Source organism: Leishmania panamensis (genome assembly GCF_000755165.1).
Source record: "Leishmania panamensis strain MHOM/PA/94/PSC-1 chromosome 18 sequence".
NCBI lineage: Eukaryota > Euglenozoa > Kinetoplastea > Trypanosomatida > Trypanosomatidae > Leishmania > Leishmania panamensis.
The window spans coordinates 653,517-663,434 of record NC_025863.1 but is presented as its reverse complement, the minus strand read 5'-3'; the positions used below and the strand labels follow the sequence as shown (position 1 = coordinate 663,434).

Genomic DNA, 9,918 nt, shown 5'->3' with positions numbered 1-9,918 from the left:
TGGGAGTGGTTGGGTGATGCGCAGCGTCGGCAGCGACCCACCGTCGCAGGAACTCACTCGAGCGCGCGTATAACACAGAACGTTACAGCGCAGAGAAAATTCGGCAATCGAGATTGCGTGATACGGCGTGGAGAGAAACTGTACATCCAAGGGTGCCCTTACTTTTCCTCTTGATTGCCACAGATCGGGTGGCCACAAGGAAAGGGGCGTAGAAGAGTGTCGGGAGGCTCAGAGAAGGGTGATGCCGTGGCCGTCAGAAGCCTGGCGTAGTGCAGGCCAGGTGGCACCAGAGAAGCAGTGGAGGGGGAAAAAGCACACAAGCGCCGCGCGACTTATAATCCCTTCAGCGGATCCTTCTCTGCCTCCTTCTGCTTCTCTGCCGCCTCCTGGTGGCGGCGCGCTTCAATTTCGCGCATGGCAGCAGCGTCGATCTCCTCCTGTGTGGGGGCCACGTAGGTACCCTGAATGCGCCCCGCCCACTCATTCACCGGACAGCTCTCCGGCAGCAACGTGACTAATATCTTTACCTCCGCTGGTGTGAGTATATTGTCGCCCTTGGTGGTCACAATTTCAATGAGCTTGCTACGCGACATGCTGGTGGACGAGTCCCCTCCGAAGACCCTCAGTGCCTCTAGCACGGCGCACTCCTCGCGCATGCGGTCTCGGAAAATCATCTCTGTGCACCTAATAAAGATGTTCCAGTCGATATTCTTAATCTCCTCAGCGACTGTGTTGTCAGCCGGCGCCGCCTCAGCCACAGGGTCAGCGATCTTTTGCACAATCGATTTCCTCCCCGGGGCAACGCTGGCGCGACCTCTGCCTTTCCGTTCTCGCGCCTCCTCCTTGCGCCGCTCCTTCTCGCGCTTCAGCTCCTCCTCTCGCCGCCATTGCTCCAGTCGAAGGATGGGCTGTGCCATGAGGCTCTTCAGCTTGTCCATGTCTTCCAGCGTTGGGTTCATCCCCATGCCACGCAGAAGCGTCGTGCAATCGAGGAAAGACACAAGCTTCTCTTTGTTCTGCAGTGTGTTGAAGATCGCTTCGGCGGCGTTGTATACCTCGCTCGTGAGCACCGACGGTGCGTCAGGGTCCATTGTGACTGTCATGGGATGCCTATTCTACCTTGGTTATTTCTCCGTCTCTAAGAACACTGTGCGAGACCAGGAAGAAGCTGCCGTGCGGAGCGCCGCTGTCACGTGGTGCAGGAAAACGAAGTGCGCTCCGGTGTTGGTGTACAGATGCAGAGAGGAGATGAGTTAAAGAAGATGGAGAGGATGGCTGATGAAAGCGTGAGGGGGGAGTAAGCAAGCCAAAGCTATGACGAGGGAGCACACAGAGTCCGCACCGCAGCGATTATGCCAGGCCGCACCGTCGTATACGCCTCCGTGTAGTCGTGGGCGTCACTCCTCACTGCTAAGTGTGTTGCTTCTTACCTTACAATGACACTCTTTAACAGGTGCCCCAGTAAAAGGCACGAGTGCCTGAAAGATGGCAGTGGGATGCCTGTGCAGGATGTGCTGCACACATCCTTCGTGCCTTTTATGTTCTTTACCCGTCGCTACGCTCCTTCCAAAACGCAATGAGGTGCACCCGCACGCAGACACATTCCCGTTGATACGCCCACACGCTGCTTCAATGCAAAAAGGGAAAAGAAAAACGAGGAAAAAAATAGCGCACACCGCTGTTGCTCACCCAGTGCAAGTGATTTTAGCAACGCGCCGCTCTACCACGAGCAGGCCAACACGTATACCCATACAGCCACGCAGCTCATCCATGCCGCCGCCCCGCCACGGCTATCTCAAGGAGTCGGGCGCAGTCAGCACGGTTGGGCGCCGTTCAGCCCATTGCAATGCCACCGCACACGGCGCGGGGGTGGGCCCAGCGCGACGCTCGGCATCACCGCCGCGCCGCAGCAGCAGGGCGGCTGTAGCCGGATGCGGGCACGTGCTGGATCGTCGATGCCGGGCTCGTGGTGAGCTGGCACTGCCGTGGTCATGACCGTGCGTCACTGTGGCGACGCGCCCGCCCAGACCCCTCTCCCCTGTCGACGCCGCGAGCCCACCGCCGCGACCAAGCGCAGGCTGCAGGGCGTTGCCCCCTCCCCCCTCCCCCTGCGGAGAGCGGGCACCGGGCCCCTGAGACACCGCGGTGAGCTGGCCAGCATCATCACGAGCGATGGGCAGCACGCACACAAAAAAGGAAAAAAAGATGATAAGACCGAAATAACCGAAATAAGGAAGACGAGAGACAAATCGGCGGTCGCGCCTGAATGGGTGGTCGCCAAGGAGTACGTGTGCGCTCACAGCGCTACACGCCTGAAACAAAAGAGGAGAGAGCGCTCGATAACGCAGCCCCACCGGGTGTGTATGCCAGCGTGGTGGTGGAAGAGAAGAGGAGCGGCACGCGCAGATAGAAAAACACAATGATGTGTGACGGGAGGAGAGAGTGCTAAAGAGAAGCGCCGGTGAGGTAGCTGGAGTAGACACGTGGAAGCATGAACACTCGTGCGAGTTCGTATGCGCGCTCTGCGGGGGTTTGCCTCTTTCCACGACGATATCTCGAACTCATTCTTCTGCTTGATTCAACGCGCAAGATTCATGAGACTTCAATGGCACAGAAAAAATAACGCAAGTAGAGAAGGCAAAGAATCATCACTCTCAAGTTCCCTGATACATGAACACACGCACCCTCACGCCTGCAGATCAATCAAGCGCACGGCGCGTAGCTGCTGAAGAGGAAAGGGCAAGAACCTTCCGCGGGTCTGATGCCAGAGGCAAACAACACAAAATTTCGCCACGAAAGCGCTCACTAGGACATGACTAGCCCTTCGTCCGATAGTAAGGGAAAGACGAGGAGGAGGCGGGGGGAGCCAGAAGCGAGTGCGAAGTCGAGAGAGCAGTGAGACGCCACGCCACATCAGCGAAAGTAGGGATCAAATCGCGACTCTCAGGCTCCCCGACGGAGCTGTAGATTCCGTCGATGTAGCGCAGCAGTGAAAATGATAGTGGTAATGAAGACGAACTGACGACACGCGCACCATCACACGGGCGCGCCATGGTAAACACCGATGAGGAGAAGCACGTGCGAATCTTGAAAAGGCACAGCCATAGATGGCACAAGAGGGGAAGAAATGGAGTGCAGTTAAGGTGACTGTGCTCAAAGCTCTCACTGAATGAGTATAGGGAAGGAGAGAGACTACTCCTCCTCCTGCTGCTGCGTAGTGTGCGCGTCACAGTACTGTACCGAATGAGAGTCCCCCTTCTCGCTGGTGCACTGCACCGTACATCAGTGCAAACACGACGCGAAATCGGCGGAAAGGCTCAGCCCTCATGGAGTCTTTCTCAGGAGTCATATCAGCTTTCTTTCTCGAATGATATTTTTTTGATCACACCCAACGTGCGCTGTCTTCCCTTGGCGTCATGCGACGAAGATACGACGAGGGGGCAGCAAGATGCTCCTCTAATTAGTGGTGATGTCGGCGTCGCTTTGTCAGTTGCATCGGTTGGCAGAAACATCTGAGGAAGAAAGGGAGAGGGCTACAGAGAAGGGAGACAAGGAGAGAAGTCACGCAGGTGCACCAACAGATGCAAGCGCGACGCGATTGTACATGAGAGGCACACGCCCACAGGCACTCGGCATAAGGGGGGCGATGATACACACACAAACAGGAAGAGGACGAGGAAGGGAGGGAGGAGGACAACGGGAGGCCACACGACTTCTGAGAAGTCGAAAAAGACACTGGCAGATCAAGAAGAAGGCTGCCGGTGGATTCGCTAATCGTGAGGCCCATTCACTGTGCACACGGCACTACTCGGTGGTGGCCGACACCAAGGATACCGCCAAGGACGCTGCGGCATCCCCTGAGGCGAAGACATCCTTGAGTTCCACCAGTGCTAAGTCCGGGTTCTGGCGAAGCTGCTCCGCCTGCTCAGCATTGCACGTCGTCGTCAGAGTAAAAAAGCGGACGGCGGGCTCTCCTTCGTTGCCTATGGTGAAATCCGTAAAGGAGAGAGGAGAAGCGTCTGCAATTCGCACTCCGGCCCTTGCCAGTGCACTAGTGTAGGTGTCATTAGCGAAGCCACCCTCCGCATCCACAATACCGCGCATCGCTGTCGTTACACTTTTGAGCCCTTGAGACAACTCCGCCTGCTGCACCAACACCGCGTAGCGCCGCTCCTCTATAGCAACGATCGGCAGCAGTACAGCCGGGCGGGCGTTGGTAAGGCGTAGCACACGTGCTGTGCTGGTGCCACCATAGATCAGGTCGACCACAGCGCCAGTAATACGATGCGCCACGCGTTCCAGGTGCCGTATTACTACGGCATCGGGGATTGGGCCGTTCTTCTCACATTCGGTGAGGTAGGTGCACAGCGGCGGGTACTGCGCAAACGCTCGAAGACTCTGCAGCTCATTTACTTCGCAGTACGCCTTGTGTGTAGTCAGCAACACCGGCTTGCCCCCCACGGTCAATTCCATCTTTGGCTGGAGCACACTAATCCGAGGGTCCTCAAGCAAAGGCGAGAGAGAGAGAGAAAACGTGTATCGAGGCGCTTTTCTCACCTCCACAGGGGGGTGGCGCACAGAGAGAGAAAAAACTCCACCAGCAAAATGCCGGGGAAAGAGAAGGAAAGGAGGGGGAACAGAGTGAAGACAAAGAGGCAGATGACCCACGCAGCACCAGGGTACCCCTCATCAGGACTTCCCTTGCCGGCGCACTCGCGGGGCTTCCTCGCAGGGTAACGCTCTGCAAGTAAAGGGGGGCGCCGACATCCAGAGGGGCACTTGCCTTCTCGTTTTATCTTTTTTATCGTCAACTACTAAGCCACACTTGACAAGCGCGTAGCAACACACAGAGGAGGAGACGCGTGCACTCTTTGGCACTCGACAAACGGTTCCTCGGGGGCACCCCTCCCCCTAAGCGCAGCGTTGGAGAAGATGCGTTGTCGACGGAGAGAGACGCTTGGCGTTGTATGAGCGAGTCGCTGTTATGTCCACGTGCACCAGTGCTTTTGCGTATGGATGTTCACACTCACAATGCACGCGAGCACCGCAGGGGGAGGGGGGCATGGACGGCCAGCTTAAAACACCAACGGGGAGCAGTAGAGAAGGTAGGGCGCACAACCCACGCCGGTCATGCGCCAACACAAGGTCACATAGAAGCATCTGTGCAGCCCTTATTCACACACGAGTGAGATCTGATGTGAAAACAACCCAGAAAGCAGCGGAAAGGTGAAGGGACGAAGGAAAGGCATACAGACGCGGTGGAGCACAAGGAGTCTTGTAAGCCCCTGTGCATCAGTATCTAAAGGGTCTTGTGCGGACTTCCCGCCCAAAGGCTGTATGTCGCTCGTGCGACTCGCCAATCGGTGGCCTTTTCGCCCCTGTCTAACCACCACCCGCCATCACGGCAGTCCCTCCTTCCCCTCTCTCAAATTCACTTGGCATCACAATGCTGCAGCTGTCGGTCAGCCAGCGAAAGGCGTGGCGTCAAGACCCACAGCTCTATACATTGCGCAAGCTTCGGCCATCGTTGATGTGCATGAGAGACAGCACCTTCTGGACAGGGGCGGATAAGAGTATGGGCCCAATGATGGGGGCTGACTCCAACACACGCACTAACATGGGGAAGAAGTTGCCAAATAAGTTCAGGGCGCCGAAGCCTTGAATGCACATGCCAATAAAACACCACCGGAAAAGTACAAACAAAATGCCGGTGAAGAAGCACGCAGATGCGCGCTGGCGCGCGATGAAGAACGCCTTGCACCGTCGCGGCCCCATCACCATCGCCACACCGACGACAAACAACACGTTCCCCATTGTGAGCAGGATGCTATCCAGGAACATCAGAACGCCCATGAAGGTAAAGAACACACCGAGGCCGGTAAAAGCCACTCCGATCTTAGTCGAGTCATCCCAGCTGTACAGGGAGTCCATGACGACGACGATTGAGGTGTGCGCATACACACAGACGCGTGACGGACGCGAGAGTAAAAAGACAGGCGGGGTGGACGCAGGGAAGCGAGTCTTCAGCAAACAGCGCACACCCACAGCAAAGCGGAAAGCGGTAAAACGAAGGAGACCTGCGCCCTCTTGAGAGCACAGGGAGCAGCGCGCCTGTGATGTATGTGCCGGTCGACAACAAGAGATGCTCACGCGTGGAATCTGAACGAGAAGCGGGCGATCAGGGTGGGGGTGAATGGACTACGCACAGAGAGCGGACGAGACACGGACGAGTGGGCAGAGAGCCACGGCCATGGAGAGGGAGAGAAAAAGAGAGAGAGCAGAGAAGGAAAGAGCGAGAAATGGGGGGGGCGCCACCGGTAAAGAGGGGAGGAGAAAACCAGGGAGAGGAAATGCTAGACTTCTGGGGTTGAGGTAGCGGAAGCAGGGAAATGACGCCCATACAATTCTGCGGTGTTCGAGATTACACACAAACTTGCTAAATGGGGAGGGGGGAACGCGATAATGCACCGAATCCCCCAGGTTTGACCGCAGTGCTCGCACGAGCAGAAGAGAAAAGAAACGTCAACACCTCTGCGTACACTTGATGGAGTAGATGAGGAACACGCACTGCACGGAAAGAAAAAAGGTAACGCGTGAGGTAAGAAGAGATGGAAAGAGACCTGACGAAAAGGCGGGAAAGGACTGATGCAGATGCACAGCGACTGGGCAGAGAGGCCCAGACAAACATACAGAAGGACGAATAGATAGGCACGCGCATGTGCCAGCAGGCCTAGCACGTTGACAAAAGCCAGACCCCAGTCGAGAGTGTGTCTGTGTACGCTTGTTTGAGTCACTGGCCAGGCCTATGGATGTTGTGACGGAGGAAATGCGTGGGTGCGACTCGGTATGGTGGCTGTGATGACTGAAGGAGAGAAAGAGGGACGAGAGGAGAATGCGGAAAAGGTGATAAACAAAGGCAACTCGCAGAGGAAGCGAGCGAGGGAAAGAGAAAAGAAGAGAAGAGAGGAGCATAAGAAACGAACGGGGAGGAGAAAAAAACGAAGGGGAACGACGACGGGTGAGCCAGCTGCGCACTCGCCAAGCTGTGAATGCGAGATCAGAGTACCGCACAGCAGCCTGTCTCCCACCCTCAGCCTTGTTACCATTGGGCTGCTTAACATGCAAGCGCACGGAGGCCTGCTTTAGAACATGTGCGTAGGCTCAGCCGTGCTCCTCTCACCGCCACCGATTGTTTGGTGGCAACGTTCCACAAGTCGCTGTGGCGTCCCTCACGTCGCTAGGCCGAACTCGCACCTCGCACATTCGTGGGCGCAGCTCTTCTTCTTAGCAAACTTCGTTTTCTACTTATCAATCTTCGCTTACGGCACTAGCGGACCCGCAGGCTGCACCGCCATTACTCAACGGTGCGTCAGCACACACCGAAACCCATAAGAAAAAGAGACGCATAATGGCCAAAACAGCATTCACAGCCAGTGCTCAGCACACGCAGACACCGTCAGACCGAAGCACTAACAGAGAAGAGAGAACATCAAAACAGATCAACAGAGAGAGAACACAGAGAAGCATTTCCTTAGTCGAATTACGCTGTTATCCGCCTTCGTTAACACGCACATACCAACGAGGACGACCATCCACGGATGGAGGAAAGGAGCGCTGCGATATACTCGGTGACATGCGCATTCTTAGGAAGGCGGTGAAAAGGGGAGGGCGAAGAGCGCCTCCATCCTCCCCAGACGCAACACTACACCTTACGCACTGCGGCGCACCTGCGGACGGTTGCGCTTGCCACCAGCGCTGCCACCGCCCTTTCGCTTTGCCACAACACATTCCAGCGTTACACGCTCGCCTGACGCGTCCTTGTGTTTCGCGGCGAGGTCATCGATGCGCTGCTGTCGCATGGTGTGGTAGTACGACGTGAGTGCAGTCCCTTGCTGCTTCAGCTCGTCCTCGAACTGCTTCACTGCAGCAAGATCGCACGGGCCGAAGTTGGCCTGTTCACGCTTCGACTTGATCTTCTGCGAGGTGGTCTGGATGTGGCGTAGCAGGTTGCTGATGCTAGAGTGCACCTTCGGCACACGCACCTGCGTCTTGAGCTTGTTCAGCGTGCTCTCCACCGCCCAGAAGGACTCAGGAAAGCCTACGGTGTGACTGTGGGTGGCAAGGTGCTCGGTGAGGAGGTACAGCGCCTCGCTCCAGATGTCACGATGGTAGGCGCCGCTGCGCGCCTGCACCTTCTTCACGCGGATGGTGAAGAGCAAGTCGGCCTGGTCCGGACTAGATGAGGCACCGTTTGGTGCGTGTGAAAGCGCAACACTCGGGGAAGTGAGAATGCGCAGCAGGTACGGCGCGACAGGAATGTAGAGCCCGTCGGCACGGCGAGCGATGTGGTTCAGCACTTCAACAACCTGAAGGTGCATCGGAAACATGCGCGGCGAGGAGAAGAGATCCATCAACGCTGTGGCGATCTGCACAACGGGGTGGATGAGCGGCCCTAGCTGATTCGGCTCCGCGTAGGTCGACACCACGGCCCCCCACGTGCGCAGTGCATTCAGGTATTGCCAGTTGACTACAGCGCGGACGTTGCTCTGCGTCTGCTGCTGCAGCGCTGCACGCAGGTAGATAGCCAACTGGCGCAGGTACACAAAGGTGTGCTGATACGCCGCCTCCATGTCAGTGCCATAGAGATCCACGACGCAGTTCATGAGAAAGACAACTGTGCCCTGGTTGTGAATGTTATAGTGATGGGCAGTGCGGATGAGGGTGAGGAAGATGCCTTTGAAGGCAGTGGACTGGTACATGGAGCGTGTACCGGCCGCGCGGGTGGCAACAGAGCGCACAACCATGTAGGCCGCGACGCGCACGGACTCCTCGGGCGCGGCGCAGAGATTCAGCGACGCCTTCAGCACCGCCTTGGTCAGCCCACGCACGTAGTGGAGCAACGGCACAAATGGAACAACGGTATGAAGAAGGCCTGAGGTGAGGACGGCGTCGATGTGGCCCTCACCAATGACAGACGAGAGCGCCATGAGGAGACGCTTCACCACCATACGCGTTTTGTACGACTTGAAGGAGCCTTTGCCCGTGATGAAGGTGCTGAGGTGCTTGCCGACATGCTTCGCCACCGACACCAGCGCCTCCTTCACCAGCGCCGGCTCCTCAAACTTGCGAGTAGACTGTGGCCGAGGGTGCTCCTTGACCTGATAACCAAGCTCACGAACAGCAGAAACAAAGACGTCAATGCACAACTCCATAGCACTGCTAGTACTTGTCAGCTGTGCGAGCTCCTCGCGAGTCACACGGCCACGGTGCGGTGCTGCATCGCCGCTGCCCTCCCCATTATCCCCGTCTGCGTGCTCGTTGTCGTCGTCAATATTGCCGTCGCGACTCTCATCGTCGTCCACCTCCGTCTCCGCATCACTGCCGTCGTTCTCCTCCACGACGTCGATGTCTTCCTTGCCAAACTGCAGCAGCGTCGGGTCTTCCTCCTCGAGGTAGGAGTAGAACTCGGGATCGGTGTCTTTGAGCCGCTCCAGCTGATCCATGTGCTCCTTCTCCTCCCTGGCCGCATGTTTTGCCTCACGCGTCTTCTTCTTCTCCAGTCGCTCAAGCTTTTCCTTCTTGGACTTGGCAGTCTTGCGGCGGGTCTCGATGACGCCGGCCAAGTGCTTCTTGGCGAACTTCTTGAAGGACTTCTTCTCCTTGGTGACGGCCATGGATGCAACTTTCGGTGGCGTATGCCGGTGTTCTGCGGGGGAGAGAGACGAGGTGAGAGAGGATGGAGTGTGTCCAGCATAACGCACCAGAGAGAGAGAGCGAGAGGGGGAAGGGATGGAGGGAAAATTGCGAGAGAGTCATGAACACATGAAAACGCAGACACAAGGGCAGGCATTCCTGCCGGCACTCTGGAAGTAAGTCGTATTCTGCTCGCGCAGTCCTGCATCCAGGATTGTCAGCAAG

The 9,918-nt window shown here is 57.0% G+C and overlaps 4 protein-coding genes across 4 annotated transcripts, besides 1 other annotated feature; all 4 read right to left on the bottom strand.

Annotated features, from left to right (window-relative positions):
- Positions 1-332: 332 nt before the first annotated feature.
- LPMP_181590 (hypothetical protein) lies at positions 333-1,103 on the bottom strand (the record flags this gene model as incomplete). The annotated part of the gene is made up of 1 exon (XM_010699690.1): positions 333-1,103. One exon carries the CDS (start codon positions 1,101-1,103, stop codon positions 333-335), a length of 771 nt encoding a protein of 256 aa, XP_010697992.1.
- Positions 1,104-1,708: 605 nt separating this feature from the next.
- Positions 1,709-2,164: a repeat region.
- Positions 2,165-3,804: 1,640 nt separating this feature from the next.
- LPMP_181580 (hypothetical protein) lies at positions 3,805-4,473 on the bottom strand (the record flags this gene model as incomplete). Its single annotated transcript, XM_010699689.1, has 1 exon — positions 3,805-4,473. One exon carries the CDS (start codon positions 4,471-4,473, stop codon positions 3,805-3,807), a length of 669 nt encoding a protein of 222 aa, XP_010697991.1.
- A 1,026-nt stretch (positions 4,474-5,499) lies between these two features.
- LPMP_181570 (hypothetical protein) lies at positions 5,500-5,931 on the bottom strand (the record flags this gene model as incomplete). Its single annotated transcript, XM_010699688.1, has 1 exon — positions 5,500-5,931. The coding sequence occupies one exon, from the start codon at positions 5,929-5,931 to the stop codon at positions 5,500-5,502; it is 432 nt and encodes a 143-aa protein (XP_010697990.1).
- A 1,778-nt stretch (positions 5,932-7,709) lies between these two features.
- On the bottom strand, positions 7,710-9,674 carry LPMP_181560 (hypothetical protein; the record flags this gene model as incomplete). Its single annotated transcript, XM_010699687.1, has 1 exon — positions 7,710-9,674. One exon carries the CDS (start codon positions 9,672-9,674, stop codon positions 7,710-7,712), a length of 1,965 nt encoding a protein of 654 aa, XP_010697989.1.
- Between the last annotated feature and the right edge of the window lie 244 nt (positions 9,675-9,918).